General features: G+C 35.7%; 2 protein-coding genes and 1 long non-coding RNA gene across 9 annotated transcripts in view; 2 read left to right on the forward strand and 1 right to left on the reverse strand.

Moving 5' to 3' along the window:
* The window catches only part of LOC127879074 (uncharacterized), a 192044-nt gene that overhangs the window by 52958 nt on the left and 113431 nt on the right, over window positions 1–25655 (forward strand). The gene's annotated exons all lie outside the window — the stretch shown is intronic.
* On the forward strand, window positions 1683–7018 carry LOC127879288 (uncharacterized). 2 transcript variants are annotated; one of them, XR_008048998.1, is made up of 5 exons: window positions 1683–1821; window positions 2596–2657; window positions 4347–4528; window positions 5184–5245; window positions 6924–7018. It is a non-coding gene; the product is annotated as an uncharacterized LOC127879288 (long non-coding RNA). The 2 variants fall into 2 exon arrangements; XR_008048999.1 differs by having other exon boundaries at window positions 4347–4408.
* The window catches only part of LOC127879193 (uncharacterized), a 341912-nt gene continuing 325438 nt past the window's right edge, over window positions 9182–25655 (reverse strand). For 2 of the 5 annotated variants that reach the window (XM_052425922.1, XM_052425918.1), the window contains exon 7: window positions 9182–9601. In XM_052425922.1, coding sequence (XP_052281882.1) covers window positions 9347–9601 — 255 coding nt within the window. In that variant the 3' untranslated portion in view covers window positions 9182–9346. Of the gene's footprint in view, window positions 9602–9856; window positions 9947–10536; window positions 10719–11146; window positions 11243–11713; window positions 11802–13362; window positions 13455–25655 lie in introns of those variants that run through there. The other 3 variants (XM_052425950.1, XM_052425910.1, XM_052425901.1) reach the window with 3 other exon arrangements.

The following is a 25655-nucleotide window of genomic DNA, read 5'->3' on the forward strand; positions in this document are numbered from 1 at the left end:
AATAAGGTAACCTGTGTTTAGCAATTTTAATGTGAAGTTTTCTCCGTAGCGAGTTTTTTTATAAAAATAAATAAACGAAATATGCTTGAAAAACAAACATAGATTTGGTATCGAAATCACGACATGAATGTATAAAGTAATTACTGGCTCAATGTAGATGATAAATGTGATAATTTACTAATAGATAATATTTTGCCTGAAATCTCACTAACCTTTGAGAATAATCAATCTTAATATTCACCACTCCAGCTCCTGGGAACTCGAAATATTACCGTCGTGTTTATTTGTCATGGAGTTATGTGTAGGCAAACATAATAAAATGTTTTATCTTAGTTTTCGCGCGAGATAATATAATCGGAAATTGTTTTCAGTTAAAGTTATATGCAGTGGCATCTCTACATTAAAGTTCTTTTGGAGGCACTAACATTGTAATATAAAACAATGCAGATCAAAGGACAGTTATATCCACCGGAGTGATCCTTTCATGTGGCCTTACTTTGAGGTTATGTGACTGCTTCATTTCATCAAACATTTGAGACAAGTTTCGTGAAAAAGCATTAAGGTGCACATGAAATATAGAACGGTCTTAAACGGTCTTAAACATTCAGCCTTCAAGTATAAACTTGACATTGATAGAGTTGAGCCTGTCTGGCTTATTCGTGATTTATGGCTTTTGCATATACTCCTTATGAGAACTATAGTTGAGCCAAGATTCTTGAAAATCGTTCAAGGGTATAAGGTCTTGGGAGTGTACACGAAGATGGGGCAAAAATGTTAATCTTACTGTGATCTTGTCATTGTGCTGACTTGAAATTCACATTCTTCTGCAAATCTGAAATGACCTAACGGTGTGAGCCATGTTTCTCAAAAGGATATTCATTTTCATTAAAACAAATACTGCATGTTTAATAGGGGGGGGGGGGGTGTAAATGTTATACTATAAAGACTTTTTTGAATTAGAAGGTAACCCTTGTACTCTACATGGTGCATTGAAAGTGTTACAAATCCAGTTTTTCTCTAGTAATACAACAATAATGGCCTTTGCTCAATGTTTAGTGATGAAATCTTGGAACATATCAAGGAGTGGTGTATTGTGCTCTTTAGACATTATTTTGTAACAAATCTTAATCTTGATGTCACATGTGTATATTAAAATTTAAAATGTATATTTTAAAATTTAATGATATATGTATGTAACATACTCGTTCATGTTCTCCGGAATGGTACATGACAAAATAAAAGTGTGTTCGTTTGTTTAATTTTGTTGCGTTCTCCACAGTATTTCAGTCGTAAAACGGCGGTAGGTTAATTTAATTACGGAAACTACCGAAAACTCTGGTTCTACGTCTTATATGAATTCAGCATTACAAATGCATTCGTCTCAATGCATACGGCATTCGGCTTACTTTATGTGAGCTGTTGCATTGTTCTTATTCATTTCGCTTTATTAATTTAACAAAAAAATCAATCTTTATTGTGACTAGTAAAAGTAATAACTGGGAGGGTAATCATGTGGTATTAAAGATGGCGACGTCCATGCCGAAACATTATTTTTTTCGTATTAAAATTCGCTTTAGGTTACAATACACTAAATACTTTTGGTGTTCAATGCTATACCCTCTAAAAACAAAATCTTCATTTATTTGAAGACACAATTCTCTGTACGGGCACTTGCCATGACTTTATTTTTGAATACTTCTGTGTTCATGTGGTAGGGAAAACATTGTTGTATACTACAAATTCCCTGTTTTGCTTTTAGGTTGGAGACTACATAAGACTTTGACAGTTGGCGGGAAACCATCATCAACTGGAGAGATGCCGGTAAAAAGATGGCCATAAAACAGTGACCGCTGATTCGCATTTAGTTCTTTCTTACATATTGGATGACCTATGTTTTTTATTGTTTAAATCATTGCGGCTTGGAATGCTCTTTAAGAAAAGGTATGATTATGGGGGTTAATACGCGCAAAAGTTTGACTTTATTTTTTGTTAAAGTTATTGCTTTTACATTGAATTTGTGCAGGAAATCTTTTGGTATGTTGTGACCTAAACTAACTTATGATAAAAATGAAATATCATCTGCAAGTGCAAAATATGACCGAGAAAGCAGATTTTTGGTCATTTCTTAGCAAAAGGGAAGAAAATAAGTGCATGAAATGCATGAATTCAGATTATTTGACCTGGAATAGTTGTTTTTCAAGTTGACCCACCACCCTTATATAGTGGAATAAGGGCTAAATTGCTCTCCGACTTAAATTCAACCGCATATTGGTTGACCGTGTCGCGTTAATGTGTTACATGAAGTTAGAATTCAACGCCAGGGACTCCGTATTGGAGTAACGCAAATAAAGCTTTTGCGAAAAGCATGAACATTCAAACAGAGCCCCATTTCACCGACATGGAACGGCAGGCATTTTTACAGTATGGACAGTGCAGCAGATGCTTAACTGAGTCAGCCTTCATATTTAGTACAATCATGAATTACGCATGCTTTATCACTTCATATTATTCATAAAAGTACACTTAAAATACATACATGCATGTTTTTGTTTCATTTTTTTTATCTTTTTCTATTGGGTATTTTGACTTTTTCAGGTAGAGGAATGTCTGCGACTAAGTCATGGGCCACTGGATAAGGGTTGTTGATGGCAAAACAGGTAATAATATCCTTTTGTTATCATGTACACAAGCAAATAAGCATATGTATGATGCTTTAGGTGTGAAAGACTGTCATAATCAGGTTTGTGGTCACTCACACCCTTGCCGTCATGTAATTCTCCTCGCAGTTTGTATTGATAGTTCCGCGTCCTGGCATGTAAAGCTCGTGCTTTGTTGGCAGCTGAAGTTGGCACTTAACAGGTTTATCCTTGTTCCTGAGCATGTATGCAGTACAGCTGAGTTGATTTGCTGCTTGTAACCCTACAATTAGCTTGTTTTTGGTATTGTTTTCTCACAAAATGCTTATATTCATGGTTCCGGCTTAAAAGGGTGTCGCGCCTTACTTAAACATAGGATTGTTATAGCAAGTGTCCCCTTCATCATTTACCTTAGAGGGATCTTCTTGACAAAATTTGGCACTTTCAGCAACTTGTTTTGTTTTTTATTTGGTACATGCTTCTCTCATTCAGTGATTTAATGACAGTATTGTCCTTATTCGTTTTTCTTTGCATAGAAAGGTGACATGAATCATTGATATTTGTTGTGTTGAGAATTCTGCAGGAAGCTGTGTCCCCAAAAGAAGTACTAGAAACCCCTTTCAGGACACTGCCCTGATCTGAACTGCCTTTCTACCCCTGTTACTACATGGAACATCATTGCTAAGCTTATAATGCTTGCCTACATATGTGTATTTTGTTCAATTTAACTTTTCCTTTTAGCTTAACCCCCCCCCCCCAACACACACAAAAATGAGCATTGTATTCTTTCGCTTGGTTACAAACTTCCATTTGGACCAGATTGCAACCATAAAAATAGCCTAAAGTACTTATTTTGTGTCCAAAATATGAAAATTTGTATTGTATTGAACCTCTTAATGAGAGCTGGCAATGCATATTGACCATCTGCTGCAGTTGAAAGGCACCCATGACATTATATGCTAGACTATTTCATTGGCGGCTGGTAAATAAATGGGCACCGATCGACAAGGCGCTTTTAAGATTTTACACTTTTATTGGTGTGAAATAACAAGTTATTGGAAGCTTATTGATTTCTACTCTTCAAAGTATCTTTGATCTCTCATTTTTGACTAATTAGTTTATTGTCTTGGATGAAATTGGATTGTTTTTGCTTTGAAATTGGCATTTTTGGGATTATTAAAAAAAACACACAAAAAAGACATTATCAAAATTGCTCAGAGTGAAAATATCTAACAAATTCATTCTTTCCCCACCACACACAAGCCCCACTTGCATGTCTATTTGGTTTGTTTTTGTATTTTATTGCAGATATTGAACACAACAGCTTTTAATCTTAAAGGGGCAGTTAAGCTTTAACAGGCCTAATATCGCCTTCTTCGGACTGAAAACACCCGCTTGTGAAAATATGATACAGAATGGCCAAATGGACAGCTAATCCAGCTAAACTTAATATATTGGTGCAATATGGATAGGAAGATAATAAAATGAAAGAAAAACATATTTCAGTCAAAATTAATTTCTCTTATAGGTTACAATACACTAAATACTTTTGATGTTCAATGCTATACCCTCTAAAAACAAAATCTTCATTTATTTGAAGACACAATTCTCTGTACGGGCACTTGCCATGACTTTATTTTTGAATATTTCTGTGTTCATGTGGTAGGGAAAACATTGTTGTATACTACAAATTCCCTGTTTTGCTTTTAGGTTGGAGACTACATAAGACTTTGACAGTTGGCGGGAAACCATCATCAACTGGAGAGATGCCGGTAAAAAGATGGCCATAAAACAGTGACCGCTGATTCGCATTGAGTTCTTTCTTACATATTGGATGACCTATGTTTTTTATTGTTTAAATCATTGCGGCTTGGAATGCTCTTTAAGAAAAGGTATGGTTAGGGGGGTGTCTACGCGCAAAAGTTTGACTTTATTTTTTGTTAAAGTTATTGCTTTTACATTGAATTTGTGCAGGAAATCTTTTGGTATGTTGTGACCTAAACTAACTTATGATAAAAATGAAATATCATCTGCAAGTGCAAAATATGACCGAGAAAGCAGATTTTTGGTCATTTCTTAGCAAAAGGGAAGAAAATAAGTGCATGAAATGCATGAATTCAGATTATTTGACCTGGAATAGTTGTTTTTCAAGTTGACCCACCACCCTTATATAGTGGAATAAGGGCTAAATTGCTCTCCGACTTAAATTCAACCGCATATTGGTTGACCGTGTCGCGTTAATGTGTTACATGAAGTTAGAATTCAACGCCAGGGACTCCGTATTGGAGTAACGCAAATAAAGCTTTTGCGAAAAGCATGAACATTCAAACAGAGCCCCATTTCACCGACATGGAATGGCAGGCATTTTTACAGTATGGACAGTGCAACAGATGCTTAACTGAGCCAGCCTTCATATTTAGTACAATCATGAATTACGCATGCTTTATCACTTCATATTATTCATAAAAGTACACTTAAAATACATAAATGCATGTTTTTGTTTCATTTTTTTTTATCTTTTTCTATTGGGTATTTTGACTTTTTCAGGTAGAGGAATGTCTGCGACTAAGTCATGGGCCACTGGATAAGGGTTGTTGATGGCAAAACAGGTAATAATATCCTTTTGTTATCATGTACACAAGCAAATAAGCATATGTATGATGCTTTAGGTGTGAAAGACTGTCATAATCAGGTTTGTGGTCACTCACACCCTTGCCGTCATGTAATTCTCCTCGCAGTTTGTATTGATAGTTCCGCGTCCTGGCATGTAAAGCTCGTGCTTTGTTGGCAGCTGAAGTTGGCACTTAACAGGTTTATCCTTGTTCCTGAGCATGTATGCAGTACAGCTGAGTTGATTTGCTGCTTGTAACCCTACAATTAGCTTGTTTTTGGTATTGTTTTCTCACAAAATGCTTATATTCATGGTTCCGGCTTAAAAGGGTGTCGCGCCTTACTTAAACATAGGATTGTTATAGCAAGTGTCCCCTTCATCATTTACCTTAGAGGGATCTTCTTGACAAAATTTGGCACTTTCAGCAACTTGTTTTGTTTTTTATTTGGTACATGCTTCTCTAATTCAGTGATTTAATGACAGTATTGTCCTTATTCGTTTTTCTTTGCATAGAAAGGTGAAATGAATCATTGATATTTGTTGTGTTGAGAATTCTGCAGGAAGCTGTGTCCCCAAAAGAAGTACTAGAAACCCCTTTCAGGACACTGCCTTGATCTGAACTGCCTTTCTACCCCTGTTACTACATGGAACATCATTGCTAAGCTTATAATGCTTGCCTACATATGTGTATTTTGTTCAATTTAACTTTTCCTTCCAGCTTAACCCCCCCCCCACAAATGAGCATTGTATTCTTTCGCTTGGTTACAAACTTCCATTTGGACCAGATTGCCACCATAAAAATAGCCTAAAGTACTTATTTTGTGTCCAAAATATGAAAATTTGTATTGTCTTGAACCTCTAAATGAGAGCTGGCAATGCATATTGACCATCTGCTGCAGTTGAAAGGCGCCCATGACATTATATGCTAGAATATTTCATTGGCGGCTGGTAAATAAATGGGCACCGATCGACAAGGCGCTTTCAAGATTTTACACTTTTATTGGTGTGAAATAACAAGTTATTGGAAGCTTATTGATTTCTACTCTTCAAAGTATCTTTGATCTCTCATTTTTGACTAATTAGTTTATTGTCTTGGATGAAATTGGATTGTTTTTGCTTTGAAATTGGCATTTTTGGGATTATTAAAAAAAACACACAAAAAAGACATTATCAAAATTGCTCAGAGTGAAAATATCTAACAAATTCATTCTTTCCCCACCACACACAAGCCCCACTTGCATGTCTATTTGGTTTGTTTTTGTATTTTATTGCAGATATTGAACACAACAGCTTTTAATCTTAAAGGGGCAGTTAAGCTTTAACAGGCCTAATATCGCCTTCTTCGGACTGAAAACACCCGCTTGTGAAAATATGATACAGAATGGCCAAATGGACAGCTAATCCAGCCAAACTTAATATATTGGTGCAATATGGATGGGAAGATAATAAAATGAAAGAAAAACATATTTCAGTCAAAATTAATTTCTCTTATAGGTTACAATACACTAAATACTTTTGGTGTTCAATGCTATACCCTCTAAAAACAAAATCTTCATTTATTTGAAGACACAATTCTCTGAACGGGCACTTGCCATGACTTTATTTTTGAATATTTCTGTGTTCATGTGGTAGGGAAAACATTGTTGTATACTACAAATTCCCTGTTTTGCTTTTAGGTTGGAGACTACATAAGACTTTGACAGTTGGCGGGAAACCATCATCAACTGGAGAGATGCCGGTAAAAAGATGGCCATAAAACAGTGACCGCTGATTCGCATTGAGTTCTTTCTTACATATTGGATGACCTATGTTTTTTATTGTTTAAATCATTGCGGCTTGGAATGCTCTTTAAGAAAAGGTATGGTTATGGGCGTGTCTACGCGCAAAAGTTTGACTTTATTTTTTGTTAAAGTTATTGCTTTTACATTGAATTTGTGCAGGAAATCTTTTGGTATGTTGTGACCTTTATATCTCGACCTAACTCGCTGCGAATTTTCTTCGTGGAGCTTTTATTAGATAATCACGGTAAGAAATTTCGCAGCGAGTAATGTCAAGATATAGAGCGAATTAATATTAATACGAAATAAACACTAGTAATTTTCTTGCTGATATGGCTGAAAAGTGATCGGCATAAAACAAATTAAAACAAGTTATGCAGGGTTTAAAACGGCGAAAATTACCTGTCACGTCACGGACGTCGGGCTTCGCCATCTCGACTATCACGTGATTACCCCCTCTGAATAAGACTACGCGAGTAAAGCAGTATCTCACTCAACTCTTATAAATCAAAACATTGTATGTGTGACCTTTATATTTGTCACAAATTCACCGCCCATGCGTTTTTTCTTAAAGGCTATGGTCTCATTTTAATCAACTACCAGTTCTTCCATATTTCCTTCTGTGCAGTAGCATACTTTATATAATATAAATATTGATGTTCCCTATAAAGATTTTTTTCAAAATGCTATATCGCATTGTTTTCATAATTGACTTTTGAACATCAAAGTATTGAATTGTAAATGATCCGTCGTTCCATCAGTGCAATCGTGACCCTTTCTTTAAATGCCTTATTAACATTCAATATCACATGTTTATCAAGGTCAGTGTGCGAGCAGTATGTCGAGAAATCGTCATGTCAACGATATCGCGTTTATTCGAAGCAAGAATAATCTTCGACCAAAAACGTTCTTCTGCGATAATGATCGTGTACGCATGGCTGGTAAATATTACATTCTTAACGCGTTTGTAACAATAACTGATAGATGCCATGTTTTGATTGATTTTATAAGCACTATTTCATAAATGTTGCCAATATATTTAAAATGGTCGCGATGACATAAAAATGAGACACATAGCTGTACACTAAAACATGTTTGTTCAAATAACATGCGGATAATTATTTGAAATAATAAATAACAAGAAATGTGTTTGTCAGAAACACTATGTCCCCTTGTGCGCCGCTTTGATTTATTTTTTTTGACTTTTGACTTTGAAGGATGACCTTGACCTTTCACCACTCAAAATGTGCAGCTCCATGAGATACATATGCATGCCAAATATCAAGTTGCTATCTTCAAGATTGCAAAAGTTATTGCAAATGTTAAAGTTGGCGCAAACCAACCAACCAACAAGCCAATAGACCAACAGACAGGGCAAAAACAATATGTCCCCCACTATAGTGGTGGGGGACATAAAAATGGTTGATACGCACTATTATCAACAAAAACATAAGATGAACCAGACAATGTAACCGTCAAGGATTGCAGAGGCTGTGATAACTCAGTGCAATAACCACTCCAGAACCAGATACAACTACACAAGAACAATACATAAATTTATTTACAACATTAAAATAAACTATTTACAATATGATATGACTATCAAAAGAAATAAACCAACCAAGTATTAAAGTTAATGGCCAGTTAACGTAGTTCAACTGTAGATGTTAGATGTAGTGGTGGAGCACTATTGAGTGTCACGACCTGAACCTATGTCCAGCCGTCAATGACCAGAACCGGAACTTAGTACCGGTGTTAAGTTTTCCGCGACGTAGCAAACTTCGAGCTGTATCATGCCCGAAAGTAATGAGCAGATAACCCGAGCTGTATCAAGCCCGGAAGTAGACTGTAGATACCCGAGCAGTCTATGCCCGGAAGAAGACTGTACTTATCCGAGCTGTATCGAGCCCGGAAGTAGTCTATAGATACCCGAGCAGACTATGCCCGGAAGAAGACTGTAGTTAACCGAGCTGTATTGAGTCCGAAAGTATTCTGTAGATACCCGAGCAGACGATGCCCGGAAGTAGAACGTTGTCACACGCCGAGAAGACGTTGCCCGGAAGTAGAACGTACTGGTGACGCTTACGTGATCGGCCGTATACCGGTGCAAATGGTTATCCATATTCCGCCTTATAACGAGGTGTCGTCGTTAATGACAACGAGTATGACGCCCTGTAGACTTGCGGATGCTCATGTAGCACTGGCGTAACGTTAACGGTGCGTTGACGACCTGACGTCTACCATGCCAAACGACTACCCACATTGAAACGGCTAAAATAAATGACTTTTGTAAATACGTTGCCATTAACGACTGCAATGTGTCACAGTCTGGAATACAGTGATGACGTCGTGTCAACTTCTTTAGGCCTAGCTGCCTTTTCTAAAACGCAGTCCATTAATTTCCTATTTACGCTCGCTATCAGTACCAAGGTATCGGTCTTCTGGTAGAATTCTGTTGTGCGGGTAACGGACAAGTGGTTTTCACATATGTCTGGATAAGTGCTCGACACTGAGGATACAGATATAGAGCTAAACTCAGACTCCTCCCGTGGGTCTAAGGTCATTTGAATGTCGTTCTGAAAAAATAAAAATGCGAGTTAATGAAGTTATCTAAATAAAAGTATAAGACTTCAAATAGTCGGGGTAGCACTACTTCGATAATAAAAAAGCTTTAGTCGTGCTTTTTTTATGTCTACTATTATTAGTAAAAGTAGAAGAAGAAACTTGAGCTCCTACAGAATAAGTGCTAAGTTCAAACTTCAGTGCGTTAAGAACGAAATTCTTTTAAATTGATGATGTCAATATAACTACTTTCTCAACCAACATCTGACCTGGAGCGCCTCTGCGTGCACGCGTCTCATGCTATCAGCGATTGCACGTGCAGCCGACAGTGGACCACGTGGATTAACGGATCTCATTGTCTGGAAATACACAACATGGGATTACTATGGGAAATACAGAAAATACTGATACCAACACAATGGGAACTGAACAGTCAAAGGCCTACACTCGTAGTGGAATGTTAAGAAACCGAAAACAACCATACCAATATGAACGGAATATAAAATTTCTTAAATTGACTTGTTTAGAGTTTGGAAAACTTAAAATTAGAACATTTCATTGATTTTAAAGAAGGCATACAATGAACATGTAAATAAAAAAATATTGACTGTGAAAATATTAAAAAATGTCAGCTCATTTTGTACAATCATCAATTGAAATCGGTAAAATAATAAAGCGTTATAGAGCTTTTCATAAACAATAGGTGTTTAGCTGTAACTAATTTTGCTGTTAGACAATGCAAGCTTCTTATTCATATTTTCCCTAACTATTATAATTATTTAAGACTTTTAAAATTATTAAAAGTTTGTCAGAAAATACTAACTTAATGCAAAACAGTGTGACCAAGCCCATAAGCCATCTGATTTCACTACAAGATTATAATTCTTACACTCAAATCGCCAAACGAGCAATTTAATCTCAAAAGAGCTGAAGCATAGAGGATCATCACCTGTCTGTTAGTGACCGGATGCAACGCCCCGTCCAGGGCTGGAAAGTCAACATGTGACAATCTACTCCAGAAGATATCTAACTGACGGTTGCCAGGGTTATCAAAGCATTCAACATCCGGTAAGACGAGGATGACGTCAGCAACTTTGCAGGCAGCGCAGAAGTCGGCATTGGTGGATACGCCTACAGCGACAGGAATTCATGAATTTATAGGAATTACATATGGGAGTTTTCCATTATAACAAAACTATCCGAAACATCGGGGATTTAGAGTTGTATGTGTCACCATCTTTTCCATTGGACACTTTTTTTACGAAGATGTCGAAGTAGTAAATAATCTGTAATCTACAATATGCATTACTTCCATTCACTTAATACGAGTATATGTGCTAATATTGGATGAAACCACTTTGTATTTTCCGCATGTGAGTTTGTGTTGGATAATAAAAGGTCTGAGGCGTCAAAATATGATGACTCTGGTTTACCTAACTTTCAAGACTCATGTAAGACTTTTGGATAAAAGCTGCCATCATTAACTGTTTACTTTCATTGGAAGATTGCCATTTTTCGTAAACAAACTGTGGCCTGATCAGTTGCTAAGACTTCGTTACCAATCAGGCTTGGTAGGGCGCAGTCTCGAAGATCCGTAGCCACGCCCATCAGTTCTTCTTCTCTATCACTCGTGTCACACAATACCAAGTGAACTCCCCAGACAAAAATGTTGTCACGTGAAATTGAATAGTTCGTCAGTTATTACGATATTCATTGAAACGACATCGGGTCATTTAATTACTATGTAGCATTCTCAAAAATCTAAATCCTTTTACATGCTCCGTTTACTGTTTTCGTGATATGACCAACAAATAAATAAGTGCCGAGTGATTCACCGATTCCTGATAATAACTACTTTATATTCGTAACAGGGTTTTTGTCACAATGTTTCCTTAAGTGCGATTTGTAACTAATATATGAGACAGTTACTAATGTACATAATATGAAGGAGAGAAAAATTGCATACATTTAGTTGAAATACAATAAATTTTCATTCGTAAAAAAATAGACATCTACTCAGCAATTAATTGACTGAATCCATCCATTCAGAGCTTAACGCCATAAAAAAATCTACAATCAAGTCGCGTTCATATTTTTCAAAACGCGGAGGAAACGGCGCACATCTACCTGATGTTGAAACACATCTCCGGCTGCCAACAGCGGAAGTAATTGATAGGCAACTGATGAACAGGCACCAGATATCAGCACGCGCATCTATAATAGGCAGTTCAATTAATAGGCATTAGTGGCTACACGGTTCTTTACCAGTAGGACACAAGATATCAACACGCGCATTTATAATAGACAGGTCAATAAACAGGCATTGATGGCTACACGTTTCTATACCATTAGGGCACCAGATATCAGCACGCGCATCTATAATACACAGGTCAATTAACAAGCATTGGTAGCTACAAGGTTCTCTACCAGTAGGTTACCAGATATCAGCACGCGCATCTATAATAGACAGGTCAATTAACAGGCATTGGTAGCTACACGGTTCTCTACCAGTAAGGAACCAGATATCAGCACGCGCATCTATAATAGACAGTTAAATTAATAGGCATTGGTGGCTACACGGTTCTCTACCAGTAGAGCACCAGATATCAGCACGCGCAGTTATAATAGACAAGTCAATAAACAGGCATTTGTGGCTGCACGGTTCTCTACCAGTAGGCGCGTACATGGGAGGGGTGGGTAGGGAACAATGCTGAAGAAACGACCCGTGCCCCATGTGGTCTATCATGTCGTTAGAAAAATCAAATTAATAACGCTCATGATTTGGGGTATTTAACAACAAACAAGATCGTGCTAAATACCGTTTCAAATACATAATACATTATTTTATTTTCTTAAACGTGTTAAATCCGTTCTGTTTCACACCATGCTAATTATGTGCCAGATATGTAGAACCACCAGTGATTTTGTAGTTGTGGTCCGTTTTAGTATTGAACTGGCAAACTTAAAACAGTTCATGAATTGTGATCGCATGGTTAAGAACCATGTCGTGTTAAACATTGCAAAATGCTATGTTTTGAATAAATATGTTGTGTATAATTTAATTATTTAGTATTTATTATTTATGATCATATTCTATAGGGTATATATACATCTTTAAATGAGGTCGCCGTGGCGTAGTGGATATGGTGTCCGCCTTGCGACCGGAAGGTCACGGGTTCGATCTTTAGATCTGCCCCATAGACACGTTCATGCGAACGGACTCGAGAGCGTTTCATATAAGCCTTAGGCTTGTTATGCAATCGAGCTTAAATAAATAAGTTTAAAAAAATATACCAAGCTTGCTAAATTTGCTATATATTAAAGGCAAGACAAGTGTTTTGAAAGTTTGAAGTTTTATACAGTGACACTGTGGGATTCGGAATTAGTGTAATCTTACCTATATGACCGTGTTACCACACATAAATTACATTATCCAACACATATATGAACTTTTACAACACAATTTTGTCCATACATTAATGGGATTCAGCGCAGATATTTTACAGGCATCGATACAAGTTTAGACAATTTTGAATGAACTAAAAAGTTACAAACTAATAGTGCTTCTAACTTATAAAGGATTATGTTGATTAATAGGGGAGATAATAGCTGGTATGATATTGGTGACATAGCATTCACGGGAGACTAATCTATGAGTAGGTAAAAGAAATATCCGATATGAGGGATACTTTCATCTAAATTTACTAGCGAAGTAAAAGCTGACATTTTCAAAATTTACATTTAGTAGAAAAGATGTATCCCAAGTTGTACTTACATTTGCAACTGTATGAACTAGTACTGCAAACAGCGTATCCGTTTAACTTCAATTGCTTTCAATTGTTTGTGTTAAGTCAATGTTAGGGTCATAAATCAGGATGCGAACTTTGGACAGTTATTTCTCTTTTCACGTATATAAATAAGGTAAACCAAGTGTATGACTTTAGTTTCATTTAATAGATAAAAAAGTTAAGATCTACTGAAGCGGTTGATAAAATGCACAATTCAAATACATCATATGCTTAGAAAGTTTTAAGATATAATTTCACAATTTACAGAAAACAACCGAAAAAAACGACGAGACAAAGGCACAACTGATTTGAGTCATTGGCCAGTACATTGGTGTTTAGTAATTACTATTTGTGTAACTTGTATTAAGGCTAAATAAGATAGATATTTCATTATCTCCATGACATGCAATTAGCTCTAGTGTTAATCATTATTATAAGCTCTAGTGCTTTGTAAAAATGTTGTCATAAATGGGTTTAAACAATTTGGTGAATAATTGTGTACATTTGAATTAAATGACATTAAATCATTGTTGAAGGCTCGCATTCCCTTAAAATATCAAATGTGCGCATTTCTAGCGAGCATTGAATTATCGCGCTGCATAATTATCTCAATTCAGTAAATCAAGGTCAAATGAGATCTTAAAACAAAAGATCTTACATCATATGGACTGTGAACACACTTAGCGCTGATAAACTACTCTTAGATAATGCGTAAAGAAGTCCTTGACATAATCACAGCATCGTGAAACAAATTACAATTTACTTTAAAAATACACACTAAAATTATCTTATAACTGAAATCATTTTCCGATAATCGTTATTAAACGGACATTCACCAACGTTTTGATAACGTTCCATGTTTAATGCTCTCAAATCAGAAGTCCTAATCATCGCTGTTTTTCTTTTGTATTAATTGAGCAACATTTAAGCAATAACTCGAAACACGCCGGGTATGCGAATACTTCGTTTACGGATGGCACTTCACTAACAGAGAACAACAAACGCCACGCGCTAGAGGTAAGTTCCTCTGTTTTATTTAAAGTTATATCCTAAAGATTAGTTTTTAAGACAAGACACATGGTCGAGTTGATAAATGGTGTATCCTTTTGTATTGGGAATACACAATTTCACGTAAGAATGGTACAGTTTTGCCCAAAAAATAGAAAATTCGATCGGAAAACAGCATAAACTGAATGAACAGCAAACATTTTAACAAAATAAAACTACTTAGAATCATTGCAAGAAATTGTTTGATATTCCAGCATGTAGAGTAATCACTGTACTTCAAATACTGAAATTTTTATAGCATTCAATGAAATATAAACAAAGATAGTGCATGTTGTTATAGGTGGCATACATAAAGTTGAAGCCACTTTGTTTACCGATAAAGGGCACTTCAGATTGCGGAGACTTTCAACAAAGCGGGCACTCTAATAACTGAGTTTTATCTTCTATCTTAAATGCATTTATTTATATTATGGCTATTCATACGAAACATTTGAAAATATATTTTTCAAAAATCACATTACTATTAATTTATACTATGTTTATTATAATTGCAATTTTCAAATAAGATAATATTTATTATTAAATAAATGTGTACGGATAATGCGGATCAACACAATCGTGTTTAATTTTACTTATAGCAGGGCTCTAGATAACGGTAGTGAAGGGGTCTTTATGAGGCAAATACACATTTGTTCTTCATAAAATCCTATGTCGGTTGTGCTTATTTGAATCGCATCATCAAGACGATACTTATGCGTTGCAACAAAATTAAAAAGAGAATGGAATAACTCCCTTAATTTTGAGCCCTGCTTATAGGGAGCAATTCCCTTTACGCAACGCTAACGTTTGCTCGAAGTGCGATTCACCTGACCCTAAATCACTGTATTGGTTGAGTTTTAAGAATCACGGTTAAAATTAAATCGTAAAAACAACTGATTCTGGAAAAAAGGAATGCGTACATAAAATGTTTAAATGTCATATTATGGAGTCAGTACTTAGTATACCCCCACAAACGAAGTTTAGGGTGCTATATTGGATAGAACTTCATATGCAGCATGTGTTGTGTTTATATTAAAAACAAAGACGGATATGCATAATTTTTACACCACTGTCGTGTGATTATATCAACCCCGCCCGTTCTTTTATTGCTATTTTCGTTTATTGGCATTGAGCCAAAAAGTTCCAATAGAATTTCGAACCTGCATCGCTGCTGATATTAATCTCTGAGAGGCAGTTTAAGCAGAGTGATTATTCATGACATGCTATCTAATATATAAGTAAATAGCCTTAGTACCTTCATTTGGACATAAAGATAAATGCTTTAGATCAACCGCTTAGAACGTAATTTAAAATATATGGCCATATAGATTTTACTCATAAGACACATCCAATTTGTTTAACATTTATCTTTCACATTTATACCAAATCATAATCATATTTCAAAGGGATAAGAACATGCTTCGGTAATTCGTTTTTTATTTGCGTACTAAGTACATACATTTTTATTTATTGCCTGCTTACTTTAACAGTATTCCACAGCGAATTCTGCATTTTTGATTCACAAAAAACGAGTGTGTTATATCTGGAAAAAAGTGTCTAGATGTCGGGAAACGAAGTGCCATTGTTTTTTAGATGATCGGTAAACGAAGTGCAGATGAAAAATGTGCATGCGACTCTTAAAACATTTGAATTTTCTCAAATACATTAGTAAACTAAAATGTAACATGTTGTAACATTACTGGATATATTGATCTTTTATTTCGAATTGTAAGCACGTTCTTGATTTATTTCCAAGTATGTTTATTTTGTTTAAATATGTACTGATAATTCAATTCATGCTGATTATCGATGGACTTTTATCGTTTTTTTTTTTAATAATTCACCGTTTTTCGAGAATTTCTTTCTTCGCAATACGAAGTACTATACCATTAATCACCCAAACAATGTTCTGTGTCTAAAAACCAAATAAACAGAACATAAATACAAAAAAAGCTGAAGAACTCACCTCTCGCGCGTGGCGTTTGTTGTTCTCTGTAAGTGAAGTGCCATCCGTAAACGAAGTATTCGCATACCCGGCGTGTCGAAATTCGTTTTTAATGAATAAACAATAATAAAAAAAATGCGTTCTGAATAAACGTTGTGTATGTGTGACGTGCGTGGGGATGGGGGTGGGCGGGGGAAAGCGTTCCTTATTTTAGAACAACGATAGAGCGAAACTGTGTTCATTTAATCGGCTCCCAACATTCAGAAGACATGTTGTAATCGCGATTAATATTTACGACCTGGTGACGACTCTTTTGAGTCGTTAGTTATTAATTAAGGACCGATAATTGTCTCCTGTGATTTTAGAATCTTATAAATACTTGAACCAGAATTTAGTTGTTTTTTAACAAATGCACTTTGCTTTTGCCCTCAGAACACGCGTCTGATGGGTCGCACTGAAAACCTCAGGAACAGTTCAAATCCAGTTTCAATCCAAAAGATTACAATTATAAATTGTGTTTGAAAATTCAATCTTTCTCTTCATCTTTAATGCATTTCCTTGTTTTACTTCCTCAATTTTAGCTTTGTGAGTATAATTTAAACCACACAAGTCTGATTCAAGGGTCTGATTTGGGTACGGTCACACCATATACCGGATTTATCACAAAATAATACATCAAACGTGGGTCTTCATTCTATCAGATCCATGTATTACAAGATAAACTGGGCCATTGTTAACCGCAGCTCTTGAAATATCTTTTTTAAGTTTCTGTCACTGACATTTTTTGGTTCTGTAAATTGATAATACAAGCACAATATAAGATCATTTTATTTGTTTTTAAGATAATATGTTTAGAAGAATTCAAAAAAGTCTTTAAATAAAAATGTAGAGGTAACACGAAGAAAATATAATAATGATAAATACAATTTTTTAGTCGAAAATACACTATTATGGTATGGCGGTATTTTTATGATCATTATCCATAAGTAATGATATTGTACAAGTGCATATTTGGACTAACGTAAGCAGACAGTCTTAAACCGAAATTAAAGGGCCTATCACAGATTTGTGCATATATTGAAGTTTGTCGTTAACTGCTTTATATTGATAAATGTTAACATTGTATCTATATAGCTCCAGTAAACAAACAAGAATTAAATTAAACAAAGAAAAAAGTAACCGTCAACTGGGCTCTAACCACTGACCCCTGGAGTAAAAGTCTATTGCCTAGAGCACTCGGCCATCCGTGCTCATACAATGAGTGATGTATTTTATACGTTATATAAGCAATCCTCGTAGTATCATAAAATATAACGACAACTTCAGAACTTTCAAAATTATTCAATCGTTTCGCGTTGCAACGTTCAAAAGATGCATATAATGGATATTTAAGAGCATGATAAATGTTCAGTATTACTGGTTCCTCACACATACCATCACTACAATAAATTTACGAATCTAAAACAATTCTTTTTTATTTTGTCAATTAACCAAAACGTGTAAAGGCCCCTTTAATTTATAACTTCGGAATGTATTATAAAACGATACTGTAAGTAACATGTACGTGTCTGCATATTTGATTTTATCTTGCGTTGTGTACATAAAAAACACAACCAGACGTATTCGCATTAATGAGGATATGAGTTTACATGTGATTCACATTTATCTTCCTTAAGCGTGTATATCCGGAAAACCTAACGGAAGTCCTTATGGAGCAGTTACCAGTCGTTTTTAACGACAGAAACACAGGAATTCATTTTAATCAACTGCATTCCTTTCATCAGTATACAGATAGAAGAGCCATGTTAATTGGGAAAAGCCTAACAATGACATTTAAACAATTACAACATGAAACGTGAATGTTTCGTATATGCGATCGTGTATACACGACGAATAAATAATTGTGTAAATCGCATCCAAACTGATGGAATGCGTTTGCTTTTGACCAATCAACCGACAACCGTGCCTTTATTTAGAACTAGTCTTGTTCTTTTGATGGTCCGGGTGTAGAGTAAGCGTTCATCAAATCACGATTCAGGAACAACTGCAAAACTCCTCATTCCACCGATAACAATGTCCATTATTTGGAGACTGGGGAGAATACTGAAGCAAATATATTACGTCAGTATGTGGTATAACCACGTACGTATCTTCTGACAATTTATGATATAAGAACGAGGATGCGTTTTATTGAGTATTGAACATTCAATATTTAGGATAAACTGCTGATGTTTAACTGAATAATGCTTAATGAAGAAAGTGACATAAACATGTGCCTATGATAAATCAAAGCGCTGAAGGCACTGAAGTTGTTGGCTATTGCATAATTTAAGACTCAACTCATTTTTTTCAAAATTAATCGCAAGTTTGAAATTAACACAAGCCATTCACATTTATAAAGAGTGTGTCTTTACGCACGGGTTGAGATATGTGTGCACTTGTTATCATGCTTATTTTTTTATAAAGATAACTTAGACAAAATAACAACAGCATGGCCCTTTGTGACGTTCAGAAAGCATAATGAAAGTATTATGAAAATTGTAGTGAAAACTGAATATAAAGACAATTTGTAATCACCATCATATTAAATGAATATTGTTCGAATATATGCTTTTCTTGTTACACTAGCAGTTCACACGGTGTCAACAAATCTGACCTAAACATAGGTATAGAGAACTAATGCGCTTTTGTCGGCGTAGCTGTTTTACCCAGTTTTTCACCTTAAATGACTTTTACATAACGCCAGCAGGCACGCATGAATGTATTCGAATAGTTCATAGGCTGATTGAGCTAAAACCTCTGAACTTTGGCTACATCACTGTGTCTGTGCTCAGCGCAAAGGAAGAATCACTATTTAGTTTAAGGAATTCCGGACTACTCTCTGTATGTTCAAATGACACAAATTGTGACCCAGTTACAAGTACGCGTTAAAATCCATTTCGCAGAATGTCAAGGTCCGTACTCGTTCACTAAAGCGTCCGGGGAATATATGATTAACTGTCGATAAACACAGTTTTGCTTTCAATGTGAGAGAACAAACAAATAGTATAGTGTCACGATAAGAGGAAAATCGTTTAATTATCCCACCACAAATGTTTGCCGTACTCGGTCAGCAAGTCTAGAAATCGTTCCTAAACGCCTGGATTGGCTGCCTTATTTACAAGTTTGCTATTTTGAATACAATTTTGTATCGAATAGCTATGTGCTAAAATGTGCCATTTACAGTTCGCGATGAGATTTTTAATGACGCTCGTAGGTCTTATTCCATATGCGCCCATTATATGTATAGCCCACTTAGCCTGCGCATCTCTCAGTCTGGTCAGGAGATACATAATGATACATAACACATTGGCTGTTTTTATAGCGAACAGCATCGCCTTTGACCAGACTGCGTAAATGCACAGGTTGGGCTCAAGATACGCTGGCCGAAACGCATAAGACCCATTTTCGCATGACGCGGCAATGAAAGTGTGATTTAAATGTGTCCAAAGAAAACTGCATGTAAATCAAATATTAACATACGATATATTTCGATGGTGAAGATATATAATCATAATAAGGCATTTGAGGACACATATGATGTGAGCTCCCGTGGTATAATTTTTATCTACTCACACTAATACGTGGTACAACCGAAGTAAAATTTTTATCTGCATAAACTAATGTGTGGTTTGGCAATGATAAGTTGATAACACACATTTCATGCGATGAATATGTGACTAACAAGTTAACAGACAGACAGACAGACAGACAGACAGACAGACAGACAGACAGACAGACAGACAGACAGACAGACAGACAGACAGACAGACAGACAGACAGACAGACAGACAGACAGACAGACAGACAGACAGACAGACAGACAGACAGACAGACAGACAGACAGACAGACAGACAGACAGACAGACAGACAGACAGACAGACAGACAGACAGACAGACAGACAGACAGACAGACAGACAGACAGACAGACAGACAGACAGACAGACAGACAGACAGACAGACAGACAGGACAGACAGACAGACAGACAGACAGACAGACAGACAGACAGACAGACAGACAGACAGACAGACAGACAGACAGACAGACAGACAGACAGACAGACAGACAGACGACAGACAGACAGACAGACAGACAGACAGACAGACAGACAGACAGACAGACAGACAGACAGACAGACAGACAGACAGACAGACAGACAGACAGACAGACAGACAGACAGACAGACAGACAGACAGACAGACAGACAGACAGACAGACAGACGACAGACAGACAGACAGACAGACAGACAGACAGGACAGACAGACAGACAGACAGACAGACAGACAGACAGACAGACAGACAGACAGACAGACAGACAGACAGACAGACAGAACAGACAGACAGACAGACAGACAGACAGACAGACAGACAGACAGACAGACAGACAGACAGACAGACAGACAGCAGACAGACGACAGACAGACAGACAGACAGACAGACAGACAGACAGACAGACAACGACAGACAGACAGACAGACAGACAGACAGACAGACAGACAGACGACAGACAGACAGAAGACAGACAGACAGTTTATTTTGACTTGTACAATGTACATCGTCAACAACACATTATGAAAACAGTATAATGTCAATTTGGATAGGTACAAAGTTTTACACGTATTTACACATTATTTACTTAGCTAACAAAGTAAATTAAATATAAAAACAACAAAGACAGAACAAAGGGGAAAAAAGAAAAATGAAAACAGGATGAACATTTAAAGCATTATTGCGTTAATAATAGATGTTCAACTTTAAGTGATTCTTTTACAGAAAGACATACTTTTATCAGTTCTATTTTATTATTCGATTGCAGTTAACTTAAATATTTATACATAGATGGCTTTTTGTAATCACATGTTTTAATGTATTTTTTTCTAATGTTTCTAAACGCCGGGCAAATGCAAATAAAATGAAATTCATCTTCAATATCGGTCGAATTGCAACGCATGCAGTTACGCTGATTTCTAGCAACGTCTCTTGCGTAACGACCAGTTTGAATATGTAGTGGATGGACTGACAATCTTAATCTGGTGAAAAAGTATCTCAAATCTCTTGGTAAAATGTCTAAGTAGGACTCAAAAACATTTAAAATTGATTTTAAAATATCGATAAACATCTAACATCGAACTAGTATTTAAGGTTCTATACCAGTCCTTTGTAAAGTTATCATAAACTCTGCGTTTAAATTCCTCTACAAATGAGTTAATCTCAAATTCTCAATATTAATAGTATTTATATCACGAAATGCATAACTAAAACAATAAACATCAAACATTTTTAACATTAAATATCCAATTATTACAGCGTTTATGATAATATGAGACGGCCAAGTTATATATGGTTTAATAATGATATTTTCAGATCTACATATCTTAAACCAATATTTAATGACACGGACATATCTATGTATATACATGGGATATCTACCCAGCTCACCATAAACACATTCATTACATGTGTTAAGTTTTACCTTTAATAATCGTTTGCAAAATTTCAAATGGATTCTTTCAAGTTCCTTAGATTTAGTATAGCCCCAGACTTCCAAAGCATAATTTAAAATGGAACCAACAAATGCGTCAAATAATTGACAAAGTATCTTCAGCTTTAAATCGTAGTCATTACATTTAGACAATAAAATATTCATTGCTGTTAATGCTTTACCCGTTAGGTGTTTCTGATTCAATGTGAAACTCCCAGTATAATTATAAACAACCCCAAGATAGTTAAAATCATTCACAACTTGAACGTCATGACCATTGAAGGTCCACTTTTCATTTGGAAATAATCCGCCTCTTTTCCGAAATACTGTATTTTTGTTTTCTCTGTATTTAATTTCTATCGCCATAAATTGCAATAATAATATAGATTATCTAAATGGTTTTGAATTTCATCGGGCGATTTATCTACAATAGCCATATCATCAGCAAATAAAAGTAAAAACAATACAATGTCGTCAATATTCAACCCGGATTGTAAATCATTTTGTAAAAACAACTTAAGATCTTCTACAAACAAAGAAAATAATAACGGTGACATAACTTCGCCCTGTCGGAGCCCCACTGCGTAATAAAAATAGTCAGAATTTGAAGACAAATGACTTAACACAAGATTTAACTTTTTGATACATGTCTCGAACACACAATAGTTAAACTTTGTTTTCAATTTAATTATTAACGTAAATTGCAAGCATTATTTCAAAGTCAGCGTTTACGCCGACCACTTTATATTCGGTTTTAGCGATTATAAAGCAGTTTGTTGAGAACAAAAGAATGTTTCCCAGAAACAGCAATAGTAGCATGCACTATGAACAAGGTTACACAACACCCCACTATACTTGTTTGTCAGCATCCATTAATAGCCTCAGATGCGGTGGTTATCGTTCTTAGCGTAGTTAAGAGCAGACCGACTTGCAATACGTAACAAATCTTTTTTGTTCTCAATCGAACAGCTAAAACAATTCATCCTATATTTATGATCACTTCGGTGTTACATCATAACGCCTATGATCATTAAGTTGATGAATCATTGTGAGAAAAGTCAATCCAGTTTGCGTCCAAAAAAACAAACAGAACAACTGTCTGCAGAGAATACACAATTCATGTTATTAAAAGAGAGGCATTTTTGTGTGTACCGAAGAGGAAGCTCATACATAACCTTTTTTGTGACGATTTGTCTTGAAACAAAGATTATGGAGGACATATCCCTTCTAAATATACATCATGCTAAATTACATCAAGACCTTTAACTGTCTTATTGCGTAGTCGTTTGTGATAACTTTCAACACTCTACATTGCAGAAACACATTATGTTCAGAGTTCTATGTGTTGCATGTAAGAATGCAGATGCTCTTTCTGTTTCAAAATGCCTTACTATAAATTGAAACAACTTACGTGTTTGCTATAAAGATATATCTTCTATAAAGCCTGATTACTTATTGAGATGTCGAAATTGTGTCTGTGAAATAACAATTCATATCTTTAAACGCCGTATTTTACATTATAGTCCAATAATATGTTCTATTAAAGGAACTTCTAAGTTCTAACGCAATAATGACGTATTTCATAATTATTAAACTCTGTGTCAATGGATTTCTTCACACGTATTTAAATAATAAAGTAAAAAGACTATCCGTATCGATAATGATTCCGGTAATTATCATTAAACGAACATTACCACTTTAAAAAAGTCTAAACACAGTGTAAAAATATATTTTTCGGTGGATATAAGTAAACAGTTAAAATCTCAATCGAACACGCACCAATAAGTATCCATTTTATGCCGCTCAATATCATGTGTGTGAACTCATGGCTGTGATAAAAGATTGACGCATTAATCTCATGAAGAACCCATACTATAAACCTAATGGTCCATTCTTCTCCATTAATATTCCCTTAGGCTACAACGAGTTGAATGTCGTGTCTTTAAACCGATGTTCCATTCGGCACAAAAATATTACCGGCATATAATATTTATATGATTGTGGCGATTTTGACGTCAGAACACAAATTCGTTATGTTTGATGTGATACTTGTATATTACATGTGTTAGACGTGTGGTACGCGTTTGTGTTCAACTGCATGTTTCTTACTAAGTATTGCGTTCTGAACACAGAACTTACACTATTACATATATAATGGAGACTTTATCATTGTGGTAGCAAGAAATATATAATTTATGAGTCTGCAGCAAGCACATAAGTAATGTTATGTAGCGTTAGGCTGCGTGAGTGATGAACATGTTGATCTTTTCTAAAAGGTACAAACACGAATCAAGCATTTAAATTTATTTTTTACAATGTGTATGGGATACACGTTACAAAAAAGGAAGATAATATCTTTAAGTTAAAACAAACATGTTACGTTCAAACTGAACAACACGCGTGAATTCATTTGTGATTAAAACAGCATTTCGCACATGTTTTCTTGAACAAAATGCAGTACAATTTTAACGATCTAATAAATGTATGAACGCTTGCTTTTAATCGAAGTGTTCCTTTTTTCCCCCGTTCGTTTCATTTAACGTCAATATCACGCGCTTATACTAAAGTTTGACTTTCAGTTTTAAACACACAGCACTGTAGGATCATCCCACAGAGTCGCCGTTGCTAAGAAGCCAGGACATTCTGCACTTCCCCGTTGCGTTATCATACAAATCGGATGGCACACAGCCTTATAAATCACGAATATAACAACACAATACACGCCTGCATACTTCTATATTTTGCTTTGAAAAACATTTTCACTCCAGAAAGAAAAGCTTACATTGTAAGTACAGCGACAATAGGGGATTTATCGAAGGTAATTAAGGCAACTTTGTAACTTTATAGGGGCTATATATATACACGTTTATCCTTTATATAGTTAATAACATATAGTTTTATTTTTTCTGCTTGTTGTCCTGCTACACGTTAATGCTGTTTTTTGAATAATGGAACATGTTAACGTTAAATGGAATGCGAAAAAAATGTGACACACGTTTGCTAGAAAACCTGTACCAAATGCTTTATAAAGCGATACCTTATCGGGACATTTTTACAGGTTTAAACCAACGTTTAAAATGCTGAGTTTCGCTTTCACACTGACGTTCGTCTTGATCGTCGTACACCCGGACAGAGGTGCGGCAAAGCCAACTATGGTAGACATATGCGCCGGATGCAGTATGAAGAATGGCGTAGGCTACATGAGACACACTGATTGTAACAAGTTCGTCCATTGCTACGAAGACGGAGACAGCAAAGTCATTGGAGTAGTACAGGAATGCGGCCCGATAATGGCGTGGGATCAAGACCTCATGCGTGTTAAACACATTTCTGACATATCTGTTTGCAGACGGGCTATATATTTACTATTGAATAAATCAAGTAGAATTCCTGTATATCAAGGTTGCATCGCACATTTATTCACATTTATTGTTTGTTTTTTTACTTCAACTTTTGCGCAACTTCCCCCTGTGGCGTTGACAGAGATATATGTGGGAGCTTTGCGGGAACGGTATCTTTGTGTAAGAGAATGATTCATTTCGTTAGTCTGGGTTCCTTCCCCTTTCACTACGTATCCGCAGTAAAAGAGGCAGGGAACCAGACTGTATGTATATTACTTAAATGACAGAGATGAGGTATATTAGCTAGTCCCTATATTATTGGGTGACTTTGTTCATTAGTATCATTCATACTTTATAAAGGAATTAATGTATGTTTTTGTTGCATTTATTGATACATTAAGGAAATTGCCTGATCAAATTGC

This window comes from Dreissena polymorpha, chromosome 1, assembly GCF_020536995.1.
Source record: "Dreissena polymorpha isolate Duluth1 chromosome 1, UMN_Dpol_1.0, whole genome shotgun sequence".
Lineage (NCBI taxonomy): Eukaryota > Metazoa > Mollusca > Bivalvia > Myida > Dreissenidae > Dreissena > Dreissena polymorpha.